General features: G+C 42.0%; 1 protein-coding gene across 7 annotated transcripts in view; it reads left to right on the top strand.

The window, feature by feature from the left end:
• Positions 1–25,794, top strand: part of CNOT4 (CCR4-NOT transcription complex subunit 4) — a 103,254-nt gene that overhangs the window by 24,288 nt on the left and 53,172 nt on the right. For all 7 annotated transcript variants that reach the window (XM_063447566.1, XM_063447563.1, XM_063447560.1 and 4 more), the window contains exons 2-3: positions 13,538–13,811; positions 15,145–15,342. In XM_063447566.1, coding sequence (XP_063303636.1) covers positions 13,638–13,811; positions 15,145–15,342 — 372 coding nt within the window. In that variant the 5' untranslated portion in view covers positions 13,538–13,637. The remainder of the gene's footprint in view (positions 1–13,537; positions 13,812–15,144; positions 15,343–25,794) is intronic.

Here is a 25,794-nt window from a genome sequence, read left to right as displayed (position 1 = left end):
GGTGTGGCTGAAATTGACAAACCTACTAATTAGAGGTGGATCTCAACATATTTTTGGCTCAGTAGCGTGTTTTACGTGTTGTATAGTTCATTAATTAGAACTAATACCTTTTTAAATTACAACACTCCTTGACTAATTAGTTCATTTGTATTCACTTATTGTTCTCTTGTTATATATATGTATATATATCTCCTTTTAGACACTTTCAGTCTAAGCACAGAAATAATCTTCTGATGGTTTGTCATCTTTGCACTAGGTCTTGAGGTAGTTTTTGCTTGTTAGAAAGTCCAGATGACTAATCTGTGTTTAATTGTTTTGGCTTGGTTTGATTTTTCTAAAGTTTGGGATATGTTCATGGGAGATCATGAGATCATAAAATCAGGTAAACTTCAAAATATTTTTCTCTGACAAGGTCAAAGAGGTATCCCAAAATAATTGTAAAGTTACAATTAATCCAACACCTTATTACTATGGGTGTTGACTTTTTTTAAATATGATTATTCCCAGTTCTACAGCACACAAGTATGTTTTTGTTTTTTCCCTTTAAAGCTTCTAAGAACTCAATATCATTGGTAACTTAAGTGCACCATTCATTTATTGCTGATCCCAGGGTCAAAAAGAGCTTTTAACATGGAGAAGCTGGGAGTGCAGGGGGAGAGGAGTCAATTTTGAATTTAAGGAACTGGCAGGATTACAAGTTGATCCAGCATGTAGAACTGTATCACACCTAGGACTAACAGGTAACGTCTTACCGGGCCTTAGCGTACCAGAGAATAGTCAGAATACTTGTCGAGGTCGGAGACACAGAATGAGACACAACGATGAGGGAAAGACAAAAGTCAAGGATACCAGAATACAGGGAAGTCAAACAAAGCCAAAGCCAATAACCCAAAATAAACGTTCAGAAATACACTCTTGGACAACCACTAGGGAAACCACGACAGGGCAATGAGGGAAAGTAAAAATGTTTAAGCCTTTTACCCTTCTGATTGGCTGAAATCGGCCTTTGACCCCGGAACGTGCGCACACGTCTCGTCCGCGTGACGTCGCACGCCGACTACATTATTACCGTGGGGCTATAATTTAGCGTGGATCCGCAGGAGTCAGGTACACTTGATGCATGGCCGCTGAGCGCAGATACTGCAAGGTGAGGACACATATGTTGCATTACCCCCCACCTGAAGACTGCTCACCGGAGTGGAAATAACTAATCTTGCGACCAGCTGAAACCCAAGAACATTCGGCAGGCCCATAACCTTTCCAAGCAACCAAATACGGTAATGAACCACGAGAGAACCAATTTATGGAAGAGACTTCATACTCCTCCAACTGGGCCGTCGGAACACTTGGGACAGTATACTTATTGCAAATAAGTGGTTTGAGCAAAGAAACATGAAATGTGATAGGAATGCGTAATGAGGAAGGGAGAGCCAGAGAATATGTAACCGGATTAATTCTACGAAGGATTCGAAAGGGACCAAGGAATCTGGGAGCAAACTTCATGCTAGGAACTTTAAGTTTAATGTTGTGCGATGATAATCACACCCTCTCACCCACCTGGTAAACAGGGTTGGCACCCTGCCGTTTGTCCGAATGAAATTTGAAACAATCAGCCGCAGTTTCGAGAGCTGAATGAACTTTGGTCCATGTATCACGAAAAGAAGCAAGGTGATCATCGAAAGCAGGGATAGCTGTGTCAGAGATGACAGCCGGCAAAACCGTAGGATGACGACCGTTATTAACAAAGAATGGGCTGTGACCAGAAGAGTCATGATCAGCATTGTTACTAGCAAACTCTGCCCAGGATAGTAATTTGGACCAATTATCTTGAGTGCTATTAAAGGGACACTATAGTCACCTGAACAACTTTAGCTTAATGAAGCAGTTTTGGTGTATAGAACATGCCCCTGCAGCCTTACTGCTCAATCCTCTGCCATTTAGGAGTTAAATCCCTTTGTTTATGAACCCTAGTCACACCTCCCTGCATGTGACTTGCACAGCCTTCCATAAACACTTCCTGTAAAGAGAGCCCTTTTTAGGCTTTCTTTATTGCAAGTTCTGTTTAATTAAGATTTTCTTATCCCCTGCTATGTTAAGAGCTTGCTAGACCCTGCAAGAGCCTCCTGTATGTGATTACAGTTCAATTTAGAGATTGAGATACAATTATTTAAGGTAAATTACATCTGTTTGAAAGTGAAACCAGTGTTGTTTTTTTCATGCAGGCTCTGTCAATCAGAGCCAGGGGAGGTGTGGCTAGGGCTGCATAAACAGAAACAAAGTGATTTAACTCCTAAATGGCAGTGAATTGAGCAGTGAAATTGCAGGGGAATGATCTATACACTAAAACTGCTTTATTTAGCTAAAGTAATTTAGGTGACTATAGTGTTCCTTTAACAAAACAACGCAAATACAATTCTAATGACTGGTTAGCCCTCTCAGTCGTGCCATTGGTTTGGGGATTGTAAGATTAAGAAAATGACAATTCAATGCCCAACTGTTTATTGAAAGCCTCCAAAACCGAGACACAAACTGAGAACCTCTGTCAGATACAGTATTGTGAGGAATGCCATGTAGTCGGACAATTTCATGTGTATATATATATATATATACGAACCAGGTATTGAGAGGATGGCAATTTTTTGAGTGGAACAAAATTAGCCATCTTGGAAAAGCGGTCAACCACCATAAAGGTGGTGGTATAGCCATTAGAACTAGGAATCCATGGACAAGTGGGACCATGAAATACTGGGTACGGGATATGTATGTAACAATCCACATGGAAGCTTATGAGGTACCTTCGAAACTGCACAAACAGAACATGCCTGCACATATTCCTTAACATCTTTCCTGAGAGAATCCCAACAAAATGATCTCATGATCGCGGATATGGATCTATTAATGCCTGGGTGTCCAGCAGTCATGTTGTTGTGGAACACCCTCATGACATTTTCTTTTTCAGCCAATGGAACAAACAATTTATCCAGTAGTTTATTGCATGGCGCCTGAGACTGAGCCTCCATGATAGCGCCAAGCACAGGAGAAGACAAGGAAAGGACAGTGGAAGAGACGATATGCTGTGCAGTGGATGCAGCGTGTTTAGACAGGGGATCTGTGTGTATTTGTGTAGTGTGTGTGTGTGTGTGTGTGTATATAATGAATGCAGGGTGTGTTTGTGTAGTGTGTATAGCTAATGCAGTGACTGTGTAGTGTGTGTATAGTAAATGTAGTGTGCGTAAAGTGAGTGCAGTGTGTAGTGTGTGTATAGCGAACGCAGTGTGTGTAGTGTGCGTAAAGTAAGTGCAGTGTGTTTGTATAATGTGTGTGTATATAATGTAGTGTGTGCATTATATACACACACTACATTATATACACACTCTGCATTATATACAGAGTGTGTAGTGTGTGTTCCTGAAGGTATGTGATTTGTGTAAAATGGGGGGGGGGTGGGGGGAGAGAAAGGCATTTTTTATTTTATTTATTATTTAATATTTGTTTTATTTAAACCTTGTTACTGGCCAGGGAGGGGGCTTTGACAGTCCCTGGTGGTCAGGTGGCATGGATGTGCAGTGGGGGGGGCAGCAGCAAGCTGTGACTTGCCTTTCCTGCAGCTCCCTGTGTAAATCTCACGGCCTGTGTGTGCCGCGTGGAGCATTGCCATGGTAACCCGTGGCAACGCTCTGACGGCTGCGGGACTCACAAGATTTCCACAGGGAGCTGCTGGAAAGGTAAGTCACAGCTTGCTGCTGCCCCCCCACCCCCCCCCCCCAGGACCGCCGGGCTTATAATGAGCCTGGCGGTCCTGTTATGTATTATCGGCAATATCGGTATCTTTATTGGCCGATACCGATATTGCCAAAAATACAGAAAATCGGCCGATAATATGGGTAAAACCAATAATTGGTCGATCCCTAATAGGGGGATGACTTTTGTTCTTGTATAGATTCAGAATCAAACTGTCTAGATAAAGCGTCCAGCTTCACGCTCTTGGGATCAGGTCTGTAAATTCTGAGAAAGTTAAAGCGAGATAGGAACAAAGACCATCTAGCCTGTCTAAGCGTATCAATTAAACTCTTAATAGCTCCCAACTGATTCCTCTTCTGCAACTGTCACTAGTCTAATACTATCCTTACCTTTTGTGTAATTTTACCCCACTCCCTCTAGCATGTAAGCTCATTGAGCAGGGCCCTCAACCCCTCTGTTCCTGTGTGTCCAACTTGTCTGGTTACAACTACATGTCTGTTCGTCCACCCATTGTAAAGCGCTGCGGAATTTGACGGCGCTCTATAAATAATATAATAATAATAATAGTCGTTTAGCATCCCCTATATAAGCCAAATTCTTGTGGTCAGTAATGATCAAAAGGGGGGTCCTTGGAATCCTCTAAAAGATATCGCCACTCTTTAAGCGCTAGTATAATGGCCAACAATTATGTTGCCAATATCATTGCTCACCGCAGAAGTATCCACATGAATTCAAAGGGGTAATCATGACTCTCCCTCTGAGAGAGAACAGCCCCTACCCCAGTTTTGGAGACATCAACCTCCAGTATAAAGGGTTTGCTTGTGTCTGGATGTATCAATATATCAGCAGAAGCAAACCTTTGTTTGAGGAGTTCAAAAGCTTCTTTAGCCTCCATAGACCATATCGTACTGCTTGCCCCCTTGTGTCATATTGGTGATGGGGGCTATCACAGAAGAGAATCCTTTGATAAATCTCCTGTAATAATTGGCAAACCAATAAACCTTTTATTGGCTTTTAGTCCGTTGGGCAATGGCCAATGTAGAACAGCCTCTAATTTATGAGGGTCCATCTGAAAACCAGAGGCAGAAATGGTTATACCCTAAAAACTGTACTTCAGTCCTATCAAAGATGCATTTTTCCAGTTTACAATAAAGTTGTTTTTTCAGTAAAGTTTGCAATACTTTTTTGACCGGTTTGTGGTGAATCTGAAGGTCAGGGGAATAAATAAGGATATCATCCAGATAGACTAGGACAAATGAATAAATATATTCCCTGAGTACGTCATTAATAAAGTCCTGGAATACGATTGGAGCATTGCACAACTCAAAGGGCATGACAAGGTACTCATAGTGCCCACTTCCAGTGTTAAATGCCGTTTTCCACTCTTGATTTTCCTTGATCCTTACCAAATTATACGCACTCCTGAGGAAACGTTTCGTAAAGACCTTAGCACCCTGGAGTCTGTCAAACAATTCAGAAATGAGGGGAATGGGATAGGCATCTTTAATGGTGATTTTGTTTAATGCCATGTAGTCAATGAATGGACGTAATTCACCATCTTTTTTAGATGCAAAAAAGAACCCTGCGGTGGGGTGTGACTCCCATCCATACGGGATTACCATAGAGCCAGACATTTACATCGTATAGTCGACTGGCATACCCCTGGAGCTGGGAAATCATGGATAACCATGCAGAAAACACAAATGGAAGGAACGCTCCCAGCGGCGGTATGGCTAGACCACCATCAAGGAGGACAATGTGCCAGCAACCATCCGCTTATCGGAGCAACGCTGAAGGTTTGGTACTCGGTAAGGACCAAGCTTTTGCTAACCACCACACCAGGTCCACTAACACCGATGACACACAACCCCGAGGTGGCGGGGGGCCTCAAACCTCAAGACATAAGTGCATTTACGGAGGAAGATTGGACATACATGCAACAGTGGTGTTCGGTGGACTCAATGAAACCACTACCAGAGCTAATACAGGAAAGGGTCCCACGGGGCATAGATAGATTCAGATACTTCCAATTCAAGTCCTATTACCAATCGCATATGGGGCGCCGCCTGTTCCACAGGCCCTTGACAGAATTTGAGTAAACATGCACGGCACGGAGACCACTACACAGAGGAATATCAACCATATATGCACTGCTACAAGCCTCTACGCAGCAAGCACCTCTAAAACATTTGGCGAGATGGGAGGAAGCAACGGGAACTGCACTCATCGACCTTCAGTGGGATAAGATTCACATACTAACGCATCAGGGCACAATGAGTTCCAAACACCAAGAACTAAATTACAAGCTGTTAACTGGGTGGTATAGAACGCCGGAGCGACTACACAGAATGATACTGGAAGTCACAGACGTATGTTGGAGATGTGAGACTGAGGTGGGCATGGACCTCCACATCTGGTGGTCCTGCAAACACATCGCCCCTTACTGGAAACAAATCCACGCGCAGATAAAAAAAATCACGGACTCGGACCTATCTCTCCAACCACTGCAAATGCTCCTTCATCACACTGACATGCCTCTTTCGAGGTACGAAAAATCACTCACAAAACACCTCCTAAATGCGGCCAAACTACTTATTCCGCTTCGCTGGCGGACCAAACAGGTCCCCACGCTGCGACAGTGGATGGAAAAGGTAGAAGAGATCCACGGCATGGAGCAGCTTTCAGCCTCCTTGAGTGGGAACAGAACGCTATTTACAGACATGGACACCATGGCTTGAATTTATCTCCGGAAGAACGGTCGGAGAACCAAGAAAACTGAGCTTCTGCATGGCCCCTACAGGGATGACAGGACTATAACCGCAACGACGCAGCCGGGATACCCAAACAAGACTCTGACACACGCATGGCCAGGGGGACCCTGAGGGACGCGGGATGAGCCTATACAGAGAGTGACAAGTTGTGGGGAACCCCCTGTAACCCTCATCTCTTACACGATTCCTTCTCTACATCACACCCGGACCACTCATGGACTGGATACACTCACACACGCTCTCTTTTCATCTCTCCCTAACCATCATACACACAAAATACACACTACATCCGACACAGACCACCCGAGATGCAGGTACTGAAGAATCAAAGACAAATAACAAGAGATCGAGCTACGACAAGGAGGCATAATAAGTCACAGGACATTGAGACCCAGCAAACTGCCCACCGACGCAACGGCCCTAACATCTTACAACGGACCAGACAAAGACAGAAAAGACCATAATTAGACGGAATCCCTAAAATGGTAGGGCACTCACAAACATGGATTAGGGAAAACTCACAAGGATTCCAATCTTGGCGAAACCACTGGCTGTCATTCCAATAAAGTCATGCTTACATGAAGGGAAATTCCAACCTCAGTCCACCTACTGGAGTAAAGTTAGGTAAGACGCAAGGACTGGAAGAAATAAGCTAAAGAAGGAGGTATGCACACACTTATCTACAGCGCTACGGTGCAATCCTAGAACGACAACAGAGGGAGGCCACAGGGACGAACTAGGTTCACGTGCTCATTTAATGTCTACCAACTTATACATAAATAGATAGGACTCGTTTACATGTTTTACTGTTAAATCGCATATCTTGATTCCGTAACAAATGTTGTGCGTACTGTAACAAACTTGATTACAATGCTTTTCTGTTGAGATTGTTGTCAATGTTAATTCTCAAAACTGAAATAAAAAAAGATTGGCAAAAGAAAAGAACCCTGCACCAGCAGGCAAGGTTGATTTACATATGTGGCCTTTACTTAGGGAGTCTTTGATGTACTCTTCAATTATTCTACTCTCCTATGGAGATCAGGCATGTACTGCTCCCTTGGGTGGCATAGCGCCAGGTAGCAGATTTATGAAACAGTCATGATCTGTGAGGAGGTAGAATAGTGATGGCGAACCTTTTTAAGCCTGAGTGCCCAAACCGCAATACATGCCAACTTTTTTTTCCTCAAAGTGCACGGCAATTAAACCTGAATACTGAGGTTTAAGTTTAGAAAAAAACAACTCGTACAGTTGTCCAAACTAATTGACATCTTCTGTTTTAACAGAACACAACAGAGAGTTCAATGATACAAGTTCTAAATAATGATATAAATAGATAAAATTAAGCTTATATTTATAAGTATCTCCAACAAATGCAATACATTCACACACCAACTGCTGAATACAGACAGACTGCTGAGTATACCCAGACTTGCGTCCATCAAGTTAAGCCTTCCTCACATTTGTTTTTTGCTGTTGATCCAAAAGAAGGCAAAAAAACCTTCCAATTTTGCAACAAGCTAGGAAAAAAATTCCTTCTTGACCCTAGAATGGCAGTCAGATTTATCCTTGGATCAAGCCGTTATTACCCTACATTGAAAGATCATATCCCTGAATATTCTGTTTTTGCAAGTATGCATCTAGTAGCTGTTTGAACATCTGTATGGACTCTGATAAAACCACTTCTTCAGGCAGAGAATTCCACACATACTTATTGTTCTTGCAGTAAAAAAACGTTTTCCCAGTCTAAACGCATGACCTCGTGTCCTATGTAATGTCCGGTTTGTGAATAGATTTCCACACAATGGTTTGTATTGGCCCCGAATATATTTATGTGTTATCATATCCCCTCTCAGGCAGACATTTTTCTAAACTAAAGTTTAAATTTGTTAACCTTTCTTCATAGCTGAGTGACTAAGTGGCTACTAAAAAAGACTGGACATACCCCACTTGCAATACCTTGGGTTGTGTACTTTTGCAAATGGTTTGCCATCATGGGGGTAATTCTCATTCCTGGGCTACCACATGGTCTCAAAGGTAACATTCCTAATATGGCGAATCAAATTTGAATGTGAAAAAAAAAAAAATGGAATGTGCTATATTTGACCCTGTAACTTTCCAAAACACCGTAAAAATCTGTTAATGGGGGGTACTGCTGTACTCATGAGACTTTGCTGAATACAAATATATGTATTTTATTGCAGTAAAAGCGAAACAATATTATGACATTTACAGCTAAAATGTCAGGCGGAAAGTTCATGAGAAATTAAAGCCCTGTTTCTCCTGAACAAAATGATCTCTAAGTGTTAGTGCACTTTATATGAAAGAGGTGAATTATGGTTGAACAGACATATAGCGCAAATTCCAGTTTTTGTTTTACATTTTGTTTTGATCAGAACTTGTACTATTGACTCCGTCCTGAAGGGGTTAATAGCTAGCTGGACTCTATAGAAGCCTACTGTATGTAATTAAAGATCAATATACAGAACAGGAGATAGAAACGTTTAAAGTAAGTTAACATCTGATGGCTGTCGGAGGAGGCGCTGATGGACATCGGTGCTGGAATTGGGTACATAATTAAATACTAAATACAAGAATATGTATGCTTTTATAATGATATTTAGATAAAACTATTAAATTGTCCAAATAATAGTGACTAATCTATTAACCTGGAGATAGGGCACCTTGCTATGATTTTCTCAATATCTATGCTTTTCTAATGGTATATAACAAAATCAGTTCTGATATAGTTGTTAAATTAATCTGAAACATTATTCTCAATATGAAATCTTCAAATATGCAAATATTAAAATAATTTCAGCAAGAACGAGTTTCTAAGTTGAAGGCTTGATTTGAATCGTGATTTTACTAACTAGTGCCTTAAATCAGCTTGATTTAAATCACATGCACTCTGAAAGCAATTAAAGTTTTGTTTGGTCACCTTTTACCTTTTCGTCCTTCTTGATTGTGACCCATTTAATTGAAAATGTGAAAGCCAATGCACTTTTTTTTTCTCCCTAATTTATGGTCTGGTGTGTTTTTATTCCTCCGTGAACAAAATGTCACTCATGCACCCACACATGAATTTCAAGCTGCAAAACAGAACTCTGAACAAAAGGAACATGAACACATTTAGCAGAGTGTGGGGGATTGGAAAAATTAATATCTAAAAACCACACACAGTATTGAAAGAAAAACACTAGTGAATAGTCAAACAGATTTTTAATGCATGTGTTTTTTCAACAACTAATTTATTTTTATTTTTGGCATCTTTAGAATGTAGAGAAATAAGCCTTTGGAAATAATGTAGATCAATATTTTGTTTGCCTATTGGATTTTCAAACTGGAAGGAAGGTTTAGGGTTCGGCATACAGAACTAATTTTGCAGATATTTAAATTGGTGCTGTTTCTGCCATATTTTTTTTAATAACATGTAGATGTATATTTAAAATGTACTTCTTGATATAATAATTCTTGGTAATATGTGCCAGCATTTTGAGTACTGATAATTCAGTCAATTTTTTTTCACTCATTTTCTGGCTATTTATTTCCCATTATTATTGCAGTTTCTGGAATATTTTGATTAATGATCATTTTTAATAACTGATAATTTTTTGATAATCTGATAAATATTAATCCACTCTGACTACAATGAGAATTTCTCCATTGAGTTTGGAGTGCTCAAAATATTTGATGTAAGCGTACTGGGAACTGTCTGAATGTCTATATTTAGTGTCCTCTGCCTCCAGTAGAATCTTTTTAGGTTTTGATTTCTATGAAAGTGGCAATAAAAGTATTGTAACAACTAGAGCTTACTATAATGTTCACAATTCCTATTTGGAAACCAAAAACTAAACTGGAAGGGGTTCAGAAAAATGTGCTCACCCCACCACCCCTGTTTTGACACATTGATAAAGCAGAATTTATACTCCTGATTTCAAACTATCACTGTTTGTATGGAATTGATATTGATGATCAGCTGCAATTGGATAAATATTTGGAAAAACATAGCATATAGGGATATAATTTTTAATTTGTGGAGTAATATCTTCTTGATCATATGAGATACCTGATTGTCATTCCAGGGTCAAGAATGATTTTTTTTCCTAATTTGTTGCAAAATTAAAAGGGCTTCAGACTGTGTGTTTTTGCCTTCTATTTGATATGTATGGATCAATGGAACTGCAAAAACAAATGTTAGAGAGGTCGGACTTGATGGACAATTGTCTCTATTCTATGTAGCTATGTAATAAAGCTCCTGCAGTTTGCATTAAAAAGCTTTGTAAAAAAGCTTACTTTAAGTCTTAAAGGTACTCTATAGGGCCAAGAACACAAACCCGTATTCCTGACCCTATAGTGTTAAAACCACAATTTATCCCCCCTTGTCTCCTTCAATATTGTAAAATCGTACTTGTATTCAAGTCTGCAGCTGCTGCCTTTGCCCCTGCTCTGCCTGCTTGGGTAACATCAGAAGTTTTGAACAAAAGCCAATAACAATGCTTTCCCATAGGATAAGCGGAGACTGTCAGCGAGTCAGATCAAGGCATCTCTATGAGGAAAGTTCAGTGTCTCCATGCGGAAGGTGGATACACTGAATGGCAGTACTGCACAGTGTGCCCCAGGAAGCCATATGAGTGGCCAGTGGAGGTATCAATAGGCTTTAGTATAAACCTTGCATTTTCTCTGAAAAGACAGTGTTTACTACAAAAGGCCTGAAGGGAATGATTATACTCACCAGAACAAATACAATAAGCTGTAGTTGTTTTGGGGACTATAGCATCCCTTTAACTATTTCTAGTAGCATCAATTAACAAGAACATGTAAAGTAATTAATAGGAATGAAACTAATTCTGAATTGCATATCCCATAAACTTCTCTGCTAGATAGAAATTTATTGTACCTTGACAATGTTGTTCAAATAGCAGACCCTTTCTAGTTCATGCAGTATGCTGTTTTCAGCATGTAAGAGAAATTTAGAGGTATCTTATGTTTTAGTTTTTTGTCACTGGATTTTTTTGTCAATAATGCTTTAAAGGAACACTATAGGGTCAGGAACACAAATATGTATTCCTGACCCTATAGTGAAAACCCACCATTTAGGTGGCTTGCCCCCTCCTAACCCCCTCAGAATGGGTTAAAACTCTCCTTATTTCCAGAGCTCCATGGGTGTGCTGGCTCCGCCCCCTTGGTGACATCATTAAAATTGCCGCTTTTTAGGCAATCCAATGCTTGTCCCATGGCTTGGCTAAAATCGGCAAGGGGGCAGGGCCAAACACTCATGGAGATGCATTGAATCAATGCAATCTGAGGAAAATTCAGCGTCGCTGAGCGGCAGGGCTGCTTACTGTGCAGCCTTGAGCCAGGAAGAACCTCCAGTGGCCATCTAAGGAGTGGCCACTTGGAGGTGTCCCTAGGGCCAATATAAACACTGCCTTTTCTCTGAAAAGGCAGTGTTTCAATCATGAAAATGCCTGAAGGGAGCTATTATACATTAAGCTGTAGTTGTACTGGTGACTATAGTGTCCCTTTACAAAATGGGGCAAGAGGTGAACCCCAGTATGGAGAACTTCATTTTAAAGCTTTAATGTATGTGTATTCGTTTCCCGGTTTCTTGGGGTATTCAGCAGTTTTTGCTCAGACAGAAATGTGAATGTGTGAGATTTGTCAGGCTGTGTGTATGCTGACTCAGTAAAGCATGTAAGAGAAGATGCTTACATGGATGAAAAGGCTGCTCTCTAACACAAGGCTAAAAATACTTTTCTTGCCAGAGAGACTAATGAAAATATCTGCCTGGGGGCTGTCGTCATTGCAGTCTAGGTTACATAATTGGGAAGGAAATATAATGCACCCAATTGGCTGACAACTTTCACGAGCTTCATCAATTGTTGGCTCTGTCAGCAGTGATATGTTTACAAACAATACGGTGATTGGGTAAATAAACTTCACAAAAGAAAATTAGTACTCTGCTGAATACATATGTAATGCAGAATTATACTGCTATACACAGATATTAATATGCTATGTGCCCATAAAATCTGAGTATATATATTATTAATTTGGTTTCATAGTTCTTCCCCGTTAACAGTTTCCGAATGCCAAACATTTTAATAACGTGCGTTTTGGATCCTTTGCAGGTCAAGGATTTTATATTAATATATACAAAACACAACGAGGGAACCGGCTGGTAGCCTAAATTGAGATAAATACAAAAACAAAATATAGTGTAATAAAGTTTGACAGAAATATCATTTGCGCAATATGAAATGCACTCACAGGATCTTGGACAGTTCAGGCATATATGGTGCCTCCCCTGATGGTATGGGGGGCTGGGGGGAATTCCCCTGGACACTTCCCTGGATCTTTCCACCAAAAAGCAGGACTCCGGGTGAAGGTATGAAAAAGCGGCTTTAATTTTCAATAAAATATATAAAAAATAAATACAATAGAGGTCCTACGCATTTCGTCCCTTCTATAAAGTATGGGACTTCCTCAGGGACCAACAATATTAAAATTACAATTAATGCAGTACAAAAAAGCAGCCAAGGATTTTATATTGAAGCTCTACAGTCTTCTTTCTGTATTTCTGGTTGGAAAATGTATATTCACCCAAATATTTCATTGTGTAACTGTTATTTTTCAGCTGTTGCAATGAGCCATAGGATGACACTGTGCGTAGTGTTTAACTCTTCAATCTCTGATCAATTCCCTCAGCCATAATCTAATTCAGCTCTGAAGGAAGATGCTTTTTAAATGTGTACAGCTACGGTATATCCTGTTAGACATCTTTCTAAATGCATTTATTTTGTTTCTGTCGATGTAGATAGAATATTGTTATTTTGACCTCTTGTAAACCAGGACAATGCCTTTGTTTTAATTTGGTACCATGGCTACTGCAGGATGAAGTTAGTGGAAATGTGTAACATTTCAATTCTATATATTTTGCTGTTTGCAGCAGCAGTAATACAAATGCTTGTCGTGGGTGAACCACTAATAATGTATTTCCTTTTTTTTCCCTCCTTCTTTTTTAGATCCTTGCCCCTGACGGATTTTAGTTTACTATTAAATTATTACAAGCCTGGAATACTCTTCAGTTCGCCTTTTTTCGTACATTTCTGGGATCCTGTAAAGATGTCCCGCAGCCCTGATGTGAAAGAAGACCCTGTGGAGTGCCCTCTTTGCATGGAACCTTTGGAAATAGACGATATCAACTTCTTTCCTTGCACATGTGGCTACCAGATTTGCCGTTTTTGCTGGCATCGTATACGCACTGATGAAAATGGGCTATGCCCAGCTTGCAGAAAGGTTAGACTCATAACTTGAATTCGGAAATGTGGATGTACAGAAGACCTGTCTCTTAAGGGGAAACAAAACACTTCACATTAAAAAGGGTACCAATATCTCCATTTTCATTGGACCACGTTATTGTAAAGCATTTCTCTAAGCACAAAGAAACTTTTAGCTTTGTGAAGTGGTTTTGGTGTATAGAACATGACCCTGCAGTGTCACTGATCACTTTTTTGTGATTTAGGAGATTAATCACTTTGTCTATGATGCCATAGGCACACAACCCCTGACTGAAATTCACACTGCCTCCCTACAAACTCATGAAAAAGGGTTGAAATGTTTTAGCTCCACTTGTTGCTCAGTGTGTTTAGTTTAGAATTTCGTCTCTCTTACTCTGTTACTTGCATGGTAAAGCCTATAGAATCCTCATTGGTGTGATTAACGTCCAGAATGCAGAGCACGGAAAGGAACTTGTAAATTAATGATTGATCATTATTAAACTTTTTTTTTTTTTTTTTAACGTTCCAGGAGGCAGTGTACTTGGGCTGCAGAAAAGTGAATTAATTCCTAAATGGCAGATAATTGAGCAGTGAGGCTGCACAAGCATGATTGCTACATTAAAACTGCTTCATTAGAGCAGCTGTCACCTTCTGGCATCTTTGCATAATTTGCAGAGAGTCCCCGACAGTGACATTGATGCTGGGTATCTTGTGGCCTGGGGGAGCAAGGGAAGGTGAGGTATGTTTACCTGAACTTGTGTCTTGTGGGCCACCAGGTTCTGCCATCCGGTCCTCTGTAAGAGAATATAACACTGTCTATGGAGAATTCCGCAAGATGACAAGATCTTCCTTGAACAAAACCCTTTCCCCTACTTTATCCAATATCTTTTGACTGGGTTGGAATGTCAGTAAAGTTGCAATAGTCCTATGTGACAGCACAGCATGTTTACTTTAGAAGTTATCTCCTGCTCTGTTAATCACTCTAAGCACATACATAAGACTCATGTAGGCTGTAGCAGACCATTAACAGACTTAATTATAAATTAAACAGACTGTGCAGGAACAGTTGAAGGGCTTTGTGTGTGGAGTGTTTCTTTAAAGAATTTGGCGCTTTGCCATGCATGTGCCAGAGGTCCAAATGATTTTTTTGTTTTCTTCCCCCAATTTAATTTTATAAGGGGCATGAATCTAAAACAAACAATGGAAACCTCTAGGGTTAAAAATATTATCTTTAACAATGCTAATACTATTCAAACGTTTAAAAAAAAAAAAAAAAAAGTCCATATAGGAATATGTATTTGAATAATTCATAAAAACTTGTTCCAGTTTTATTTTTTATTTTTTTGCCATAGCCATATCCAGAGGACCCAGCAGTATACAAACCTCTCTCCCAAGAAGAACTACAAAGGATAAAAAATGAAAAGAAGCAAAAACAGAATGAGCGGAAACAAAAAATATCAGAAAATCGCAAACATTTGGCCAGTGTGCGTGTTGTGCAGAAAAACTTAGTCTTTGTAGTGGGACTATCACAAAGGCTTGCAGACCCAGAGGTAAGCAGGCTCCGTTATTCGGAGCTTTCTTAGTGACCTTTGGTGTATTTATTCTTGAAACTGCTGTACCTCCCTTATTTACTTATACTTTGTGTTCCAGATTGTAAATAATCATGTTTTGTATGGATTTATTTTAAATTTTTTTGAACATTTAAAATACTAGGTTAGGTGCCATATAGACTACACGATTTTTAAATCTATTTTGGAATATGTATTTGATTACCTTAATCATTTGTAATTCCATATAGGTTGGGCTGTGAGTGTGTAGGGACCCCTGGTTTTGGTTAAATCTCCTGAAAACAGTTTGACCAAGAACTAGGGCACTGCACCTGCAGCCTGATGGCACCATAACCACTACTCTGGCACTAAATTATGTATTTAATTTTTTTATTTTCTATTGTTAAGGGGGCATTATAAGTACAAGAGTCACTTCTCAGTGAAGACCTACACGGTTATTTATTAAAGTGAGCATTCAAAGTGGCTAAAATGATTTAGCCAGAGTAGCAGAAATGGAAGCATAGCTGACTTTGAGAATTTTTCCAGTTCACTCCAGTTTTCCACTCCACATTGTTTTTATTTTTTTTTCAATTCTTTATTTATTGTCCAACAGACATTAAAGCAGTACAGTAGCATATCATTTATGTGCTTTGCAGAAGCCTTTGGTGTACGCCTGTATATTTTCAGTTGTCTGTCTCTTTTTTTTTTTTTTTTCCCAACTTCAACAATATAACATAACATAGACGTGTGTGCTACAATTGCATCTATATATAAAACACATGTTTGTACAAGTGAGGTTTGTTGTTGTTATTTCTATTTCAGTTTTATTTTTTCCCCCCTTTTGAGGAGTCAGTCCAGGTTGGCGTCAGTCTGGCCTCGTTTGAGGGTGAGTCGTCCTCGCCTTTAGGGGTGTGGGAGACTCTTATTTGTCTGGTGGTGAGGGTGAGTGTCTACTTCCTGCCTCTTGGCTCAGTAGTGGAGTCATTCGTTGTATTGTTCCCATGGTGCCCATACTCTGTTAAAGGCTGTCGTGGTATTGCGTATCTGTGCCGTCATTTTGTCCATTAAGTAGTTGTCTTTGATTTTGGCTAGGACTAGGGATAAAGGTGGCGTCTCCGACTGTATCCATTGTTGTGCTAGGGCTCTACGGGCTGCTAGGTATAACATGTTTAATAGTCTCTGTTCGTGTCTGTCTAGTCCGTCTGTCGGTCGGGAGAGTAAGCAAGCCCATGGGTCGGGCGTGAGTCTTTTGTTCAGGATGCAGGAGCTCATGGCTATTACCTCCCCCCAGAACAAGGCAACTTTTGGACATTGCCACCACATGTGAATGTAGGTGCCTTTTTCCCCGCACGTACGCCAGCAGGTGTCTGAGGGGCTGATTTTCATGTGGCTTTGCTTGACCGGGGTTGTGTACCACCTAAAGAGCGTTTTGTACGCTTGCTCCTGTAGGGAGGTACAGATAGATGTTTTTGCGCATGCTTCCCAAATGGCTTGCCAGTCTATCCCCTCCAGTGTGTCCCCTAAGTCTGCTTCCCACCTGTCTGTGTAGGTGATTGTCCCCCATGTCCCTGCCTCTGTGCAGATGTGGTTATAGAGTAATGAGATAAGTTTAGTTGGCATGTTTTCTTTGAAGCATATGCGTTCGAAAAATGTTAAGTTTTTGGTTGTCGCTGCTTTGACCGTGGCTGTTTGCGCGAAGTCTCTGATCTGGATGTAGCGGAAAAAATCTCTGTTTTGCAACGGAGCTAGGGATTTTAAGTGATCGTATGTTACTAATTGTTTGTCGATGTATAGGTGTATGTAGCGTTGTAGTCCTGTGGTTTCTATGGCTTTGAAGTCTCGAGCCCTGAGTCCCGGCGGGAATGCTTTATTCCGGATAATTGGAGTCATCGGGCTTGGGGTGTTCATTAGTTTATATTTCTGTGCTACCTGGTCCCAGAGGCGTATGGAGTTGAGGATGGCTGGGCAGTCTGTTCTAAGTATCGTCCTGTGTTCTCTGGGTGTCCATATTAAGAATTGAGGTAGGTCCGTGCCAGTCATTATGGATTCTATGTCTACCCATCTGCGTTGGTCTATTGGGCAGTGCCAGTGTGCTATTTGGGCGAGTTGTGCCGCTACATAGTAGTTGTGTAAGTGGGGCAATCCCAAGCCTCCTCGTGGTTTAGGGTTGTATAGTATAGCTCTGGCTATTCTGGGTTTTTTCCTCTGCCATATGAAGGCGTCTATAGCCCTCTGAACGTCTGCTAGATCTCTTCTGGTGACCCTGATCGGTAGTGCTTGAAAGAGGAATAAGAGTCTGGGCATGACGTTCATTTTAACTGAGTGGAGGCGCCCTAGCCATGTGATGGGTTTATCTGTCCACTTGTCTAAGTCATTTTTTATGGTGCGTAAGAGGGGTGTGTAGTTGTGTTTGTATAGCGCAGTGGGGTCAGCTGTAAGTTGTATTCCTAGATATGTTAGCGATTCCTGGTTTATCTTTAGTTGGTGTTTGTGCTTGATATATGATGCCTCGTGTTCTTGCAGGTGGAATGGCATGACTATGGATTTGGTGAGGTTGACCTTATATCCGGAGACTTCTCCGTATTGTAATAAGAGTGCGTCTAGTCGGTCCATGGATCGTGTCGGGTCAGTCAGTGTTAAGAGGACATCATCGGCGTATGCCGCTACTTTGAATTGTTTGTTTCCTATTTGTATGCCCTGTATCAGTGGGTCTGTTCTAATGGATTGCAGTAGAGGTTCCAGCACTAGTGCGAATAGTAGGGGCGACAAGGGACATCCCTGTCGTGTCCCATTCCGCACTGGGAAGGGGGTCCTGGGGGCTCCAGGTATGATTGTCTGTGCTTGTAGATCCGTATACAGGGCTTTGATGGCACTAAGGTATGTTTCTGGGAAGCCTTGTGTTTCAAGTAGCTGGAATAGGAATGGCCATTGGACTCTGTCAAAAGCCTTTTCGGCGTCTAGGGAGAGGGCGAGTGAGGGGGTGTTGGCTTTGGACATGTACCACATCAGGTCTGCTCCACGGCGGGTGTTTTCATATAGCTGTCGTCCCGGCATGAAGCCGACCTGATCCGGATGTATTAGTTTGGTCAAAAGGGGTGTTAATCGTATTGATAAGATTTTTGCGAATATTTTTAAGTCCGAATTGATTAGGGATATTGGCCTGTAATTCGTAGCTAGGGTAGAGTCTTTGTTTGGTTTTGGTAGCAGTATTATATTGGCGGTAGCCATGTCTCGGTCTGGAGTCCCTCCCTGTAGAAAGTGGTTATATAATTTAGTGAGGGGGGGTACTAATTCTTCCTTGAATTTTTTGTAGTATGTCATGTCGTATCCGTCAGGTCCCGGTGCCTTATTGCCTTGCAGTGTAGAGATTGCTGCTGTAACTTCTTCTTGAGTTATAGGCTCTTGTAGGGTGTCTGCTTCTGCTGGTGTCAACTTTGGTAGGTCTGTGTGTGTCAAGAATTCTTTGATGTTTGCGAGTAGTTGTGTGTGTGCTATCTCAGTTCGTGGAGTGTGATCGTATAGTCTGCTAAAGTAGTCGGTGAATGCTAGGTTGATGTCCCTAGGTGTGTTTACTACTGTGTTAGCGGAATTACGGATCATGGTGATGGGTTTGGAGTCTTGTCGGGGTCTGAGTGTCCGGGCTAGTAGTGTGTCCATCTTATTGGCTTTCTCGTAAAAGAGGCGCCGTGATCGTAGTATAGCGTGTGCTACATCCGTTATTGTTAGTTCTTTGATGGAGTGTCTAAGTGTCTGTAGTTCGTTAAATTTGTCTGTGGTGGGGTTGTGTTTGTGTTGGTGTTCTATTTTCCGTAGTGCAGTCTGTAGTTCTAGAAGGCGTTTTGTTTTTGCTTTTTTGTTATGGGTGGCTGTTCGGATGAAGTGGCCTCTCAGTACTGATTTGTGGGCTGCCCATATGGTCGTCGGATTTACGTCGCCCGTGTCATTGATGCTAAAGTAGTCTGTGATTGTTGCCCGTGTGGCGCCTAGTATCTCCTCATCATTGAGTAGGTTTGTGTTAAGTTTCCAAGTCCAGGTTGTGTGATAGTGTAGTTTCCCTAGTGTGATCGATATGTCGGCGTGGTCGGACCACGTGATGCTGTTGATCTCTGAATGAATGAGTTTAGTCATGCCAGCTCCGTTGATGAGAATGTTGTCGATTCTGGAATATGTGTTGTGTGGTGCCGAGTAGAATGAGTAGTCTCTGGTATCTGGGTGTTGTAGTCGCCACGCATCAAGTAAACCCGTGTGTTGTAGGAAGGTGTGCATTAATTTGTCTTGTCCCCCTCTGCCCTGTGAGCGTTGCGTGCCTGGTTTGGAGCTTCTGTCGAGAGTCGGGCAAGGGACTGCATTAAAGTCTCCCCCTGCTATTAAGATGCCTCCTTGTAGTGTGGCTATCAGGGTTTCCATGGAGTTCCAGAAATCAGGGTTTGGTTCGTTGGGGGCGTAGATGTTGACTATATGTAGTTTCATGCCATGTATAGTGCCTGATATGGCTAGGTATCTGCCCTCGGGGTCAGTTTGTTGGTGTGTTAGTATGAATGGGCAGGTTTTGCGTATTAGGATCGCGACGCCCGCCTTTTTCCTAATTGCTCTGGCTTCATGCGTCTTGGAGTATGTGCGGTCTTTTAGCCTGACTGGTGTAGTTCTGTGTAGGTGCGTCTCCTGCACTAGTGCTATATCCGTCTTTTTTGATTTCAGGTCTCTCAGTAAAAGTCTCCGTTTTTGAGGCGTGTTGAGGCCCCTGGCGTTTATGGATAGAATCTTAAGTGTCATGGTGGTGACGTTGTGGCGGCTGTCTCAGACTGTTTGGTCCTCTGTCAGGGCTTGTCTTGGGTCGGGTAGGTTCCCACCCCGGTTGTATTGTTGCGTCATGCGTATGTTTACGGGCAGTAGTCTCACTTGCACTCATGTTGAACATTAAAACATTATAACTATTTACATAATAAAGAAAAAAATTCCCAAGTACATATAGTCTGGTCTTACATTCTGCCAGAGCGAATCGGGGGTGGCTTCTCTTCCCGCGGGTCATATCCCTATGGTTCCAGCAGGGTCGAGTGAGCTCCCGGTCCACCTTGTCACAATGCAAGAGACTCATTTACAGCTTATTTGAGATAACATTTGCATAACACTTTTACATTTAGATTGCATTTCCCCTGTTCTGTATTTAGGTTAGCTTGGAGCATGCCTAGATAGTGGTGGTGGAGTTGCCTGTGTGCTCCTCCATGTTCTCCAGTGTTATGAGGGGGGGTGGTATTGGATGCCATAGGTGGGACTGCAGGGCGAATAAGCCCCCCCGCCCCCCCCCCAAGCGGTGTGGAACATAGCCCCCCCCACCCCCACCCCGGGTGCCCCGAGGAGCGTGGGGTGACACTCCCTCCCCTCTTTTTAGGTCTCCAGTTGGTGGCTCCCAGTGTGGGGGGGCGACGGGCCCCGGCCTTCCCCGCCGGTTTATGGCAGAATCTAAATAGAGTGTACCGCCACAGGGCTTGGGGTTGCCCCTAATTTTCTTGTGGTCTCTCCTTGGGCTTTTCTGGGGCCTAATGGGTTGCCCCCTGGTGTCCCTCCATGGCGGCTGGTTCTTCCCTTTGCCCTGTGTGTGGGTTCCCATGCCCTGTGTAGGGAGAGGTATTGGGGCAGCGTCTCGGTCCCCTTGTGGTGTGAGGAGCCGGCTGGCGTGTGTAGTCCCTGTGTGTATGTGTGGGGGGGCCTGTGGTGGTGGTGGCGGTAGTGGTGGTGGTGGCGACGGGCCCCCCCCCCCTCCCTCCCCCCCCTCCCACCGTGGCCAGAGTCCCCCCAGGCCTAATGGTGTGATCAGTCCCCAAGTTCGTGTAGGGGGTACCTAATAACCAGTCCGGTGGAGTGGTTGACCAGTTCCGTTGTATCCGGGCGGTAGCTTATGTGAGTCGGTCCTCTGCTTCGCCCGCTGTCTGCCATTCTCGGGGGAGTGAGCGGAGCTCCGGCAGGTTGTCTCGTGGCAGGGTGAATCCCGGCGGGGGGTCCAGGCGGAGGTCCCGGAGAAACTTCAAGGGGTCGCTTCCAGGTAGTAGGGTGTGCGTCGCTCCTGCTCTGAACGCCACAAGCTTGAACGGGTGCCCCCATGTGTACCGGATCTCCTGGTTTTGCAGCAGTGTGGTTAACGGCTTCCAGTCTCGGCGACGCTGTAGAGTAGTTGGTGACAGGTCTTGGAACAGGGTGATGGTGGCAGACTGGTAAGTAAGCTCGTGCTGTCTGGCGTATTTCATCACTGCTTCTTTCGTCGTGTAGAAGTGGAAGCGAATGATGATGTCCCTGGGCGCCATTCCTTCTGGTCTGCGGGCCCGAAGAGCCCTGTGTGCTCGGTCTATTGTCCATTTTTCCTCCGGTATGTCTGGCAGGAGATGCTTAAAATAATATTCCAGTTTTTCTACGAGTGCCCCCTCGTTCGGTGTCTCCGGGAGGCCTCTTAGCCGGACATTGTTGCGTCTTGAGCGGTTTGCCAGGTCTTCTATCATTAGCTCCATCTCCGTTATTTTCCGCTCCGCAGCCCTTGTGTGGGCCACCGTGGTGTTGTGGGCCCGTGTAACTTGCTCCATCCTCTCTTCCAGGATTGCGGTCCGGGCGCCTAGCGCTTGAATTTCCGTTTTGACCTCTCGTGTGCTTTTGGATATTTCTCCTGCGAGGTAGTTTCGGACCTCCAGGAGTTTGCTGAGGATGTGCGTGGTGTCTGTTTGTGCGGGCAGTTCGCTGTCCTCCGTGGGAGTCAGGGAGATGGGGCTGTGTGAGTCGCGCTGGCGTCCATCTTGTGCGGCCTGCGAGCCGCGCGGCGTGGTGAGCATGTCGATAACGGATGTGGAGGTTTCTCTCCTTTCTCCTTTCTTTTTCCGTTGTTGTTTGGTGCCGGTTTGTGTGTTGAGCATTGTGCCTGTGAATTTGCTGGGTTTTGAGTCTCGATGCCTATTGTAGGTGCTCGATTGTTGGTGGATTTAGTGGAGCTCTTGGTCTACACGTCCATTTTGGTCGGTAGTCAGACCACGCCCCCCCTCCACATTGTTTTTAAATGTAAAATGATGTTTAAATTCTCACTTTAGTTAATAACTCTGTCAGATGCTGTAACTTCAGCTTTTTGTGAAACTGCCTACTTTTATACAACCACCAGGAGCTCTGGATTCAAATAGATTCTATTTTTGAGTCTATTTTACATCTGGCTTTAGCAGGCGGGTCAGGCTCCAGTAAATGATTTGTTCCAGTGCTGGATTTTTATTTGTTCACAATTTTTTTCGTGTTTTTTAGGTTGGTGGGATGTGAAATTTAAAGGAACACATCTAATTGAAAAATGTTTAAAGGGACACTCCAATCACTGTAACAACTTTATCTAAATTAAGTTGTTATGGTGTCCGGGAGCACACTCTTACCTTAAACCGTTGAGAATGGTTTAACCCCTTATCTCCAAAAGTTGCCTCTAGAACTGATCTCTAGGTCACCCAACATCTGGCTTCTGGATCGGGGTTAAAGGAAGAGCAGAGTGCTGCCGGGCAGGGGCTCTGCTGATTGACTAGAGCGGTCAGCTGATGCTGACGCCGGCGATCGCGGTTGGGGGGACTCCCAGGGAGCCCCCCGCGGCACATCCGACGTCCTGGGGGCCCCCCCTGCCATGCGAGAGTGAGGTCCTTGCGAGGACCTCACAATCACATGGCTGGGTTAGCTGGCTCAGGCATTGCCAGCAGGGGGACTAACTGTAATGACAGTCCCCCTGCTGGCTGAATTCAAATAAAATTAAATCAGTGTAAAAAAAAATAATTATATACTTAGATTATATATATATATATATATATATATATATATATATATATTTATATAATCAAATTACACGTAGACTGATACTGATTAAATATATATGTATAATTATTGTTATATATATATATATATATATATATATATATATATATAATATAAAAAAATATGTAAATACGTTAAATTAAAAAAATTTAAAATAAATAATTAAAAAATATATAGATGTGTGTTATTTCGTTCTAACTGTATTGTGATATTAATATATATATTTATATCAAAATACACGTAGAACGAAATAATACATATATCTATATACATATATATACCTATATATAAAAAAAAACTATATATATTGATTCTACACATAAATTTATGTAATATTTTTACATAATTAGGTATCTTAATTAATTACAATTAGCGGGACCTGCCTGACAACCCATGCCGAAAGTAAAGGGAATTTAATTTGCTAGCGCTATATTTAACCCTATAACTTTCCAAGACACCATAAAACCTGTACATGGGGGGTACTGTTCTGCTCGGGAGACTTCGCTGAACACAAATATTAGTGTTTCAAAACAGTAAAATGTATTACAACGATGATATCGCCAGTAAAATTGGCGTTATTTTGCATTTTTCACGCACAAACAGCACTTACACGGACGATATTATTGCTGCGATACTTTTTACTGTTTTGAAACACAAATATTTGTGTTCAGCGAAGTCTCCAGAGTACAACAGTACCCCTCTTGTACAGGTTTTATAGTGTTTTCAAAAGTTACAGCGTCAAATATAAGGCTTGTTTCATTTATTTCACATAAAAAGTTGCCTTTAAGACCCTATGGTAGCCCTAGAATGAAAATTACCCCTATGATGGCATACCATTTGCAATAGTAGACAACCCAAGGTATTGCAAACGGGGTATGTCCAGTCTTTTTTAGTAGCCACTTAGTCACAAACACTGGCCAAAATTGGCGTTTTTTGCATTTTTCACACACAAACAAATACTAACGCTAACTTTGGCCAGTGTTTGTGACCAAATGGCTACTAAAAAAGACTGGACATACCCCATTTGCAATACCTTGGGTCGTCTACTATTGCAAATGGTATGCCATTATGGGTGTAAATTTATTTCCTGGGCTACTATACAGTCCCAAAGTCAACGTATCCAATCTGGCGAATTTCAATTTTAAATGTAATGTGCTATATTTGACCTTGTAACTTCCCAAAACACCATAAAACCTGTACATAGGGGGACTGTTTTACACGTGAGACTTTGCTGAATACAAATGTGTATTTTATTGCAGTAAAAGCAAACCGTATTATGACATTGACAGTTAAAATGTCACGTAGAACTAAAAAAATAACAAAATTTCTTATATTAAATGAAAGCCCTGTTTCCCCTGAATAAAATGATAAAGAGGTGAATTATGCAAATGCCAGGGTTTGTTTACGTTTTGTTTTGTTCACAACGTGTACATTTGGCTCAGTCCTTAAGGGGTTAACCATGCTTTTTTGTTGACAATTCTGTTTTAAGTTCAGTTTCCATTTGACATAGCAGTTCCCTTATAATATTTTAATTACCCCACACACTTTCCAAGTTGAGAGTTTACAGGAGTTTAGTTTGTCTGTTGCTTGTCTTAAATGGAAAATACAAGAATAGTCTTTTAAAGTGAACCTGTCAGGACAGATGTGGGTTTGCAATTTTATAACAATCTGCTTTGACTCATGTTATAAAATTAAGAATTTCTTCCCTTAAGATAATTAAAAGCTCATATTATTTTTTTTCAATTGCCCCAGTTGCCTGCTGAAAGCATCAGTTATTTTTTCAGTGGGTGTTACACTTGCTGTATGACACACCTCTTCTGCATACCCCTCTTCGGAAGGCTTAGGGTCAATTACCAATTACTCAATTAGCAGCTACTGCAATAAATCATTCTGGCTGTTTTTCTCCTCTCTTTTTGCGTTTTTCACACTTAGGCTAAATTCAAGCAGGAGAGAGACCCATCTGAGGTTTTCCTTAAATAATACACAATAGCACAGCCCTCTTAACTCTGTGGACAGGCAGAGATTTGTTTGGGTTTTTTAACCTCTTTTCGAGTATAGTGTATAAATGAAATATGATGCGCTATATTTTTCTTTTTCATACTTGCTCCCTTGACCCTTACCATGTATTTTGCATTCACCTATTTTGATTTAAAACCTGTAAACATAAGCTCTAAACTTACCAGGAGTCCAGCGTCGGACGATGTACCCTGTGCTGATTTGCAGGCCTCCTTGGTCATCTGAGCCCTCTCGTGGTCCAATTAAATGTTTCTCATAGAGAAAAATAAAAGTGCAATGTTAAATAAAGCAAGGAGGTGGGGACGTCGGACTCTAATGTGGAAGGGGCGGAAATACATGCAGGCACTTACAACAGACTTTTTCCGCACATAATTAACATTCCTAAACAGTCACTTTTGTTATGTGTGTGTAGCTATTGCTCGGCACACAAGTGCAAACAACTGTGTTTGCAGAATTTCAAACTGAAACATTGCACATACTGACTCCTCCCACACTGACCACTTTTAGAAGCAAACGTGGTCATGGTGTCTGGAGTATTCCTTTAAGATGGTTATATTTGTCATGACAGGCACCCTTTAAGTGATTGATTACTATTCTGCTTTAGCAACCTCTTTTTTTTTTTTG

Source organism: Pelobates fuscus, chromosome 3 (assembly GCF_036172605.1).
Source record: "Pelobates fuscus isolate aPelFus1 chromosome 3, aPelFus1.pri, whole genome shotgun sequence".
Lineage (NCBI taxonomy): Eukaryota > Metazoa > Chordata > Amphibia > Anura > Pelobatidae > Pelobates > Pelobates fuscus.
This window is presented reverse-complemented; position numbering and strand designations above follow the sequence as displayed.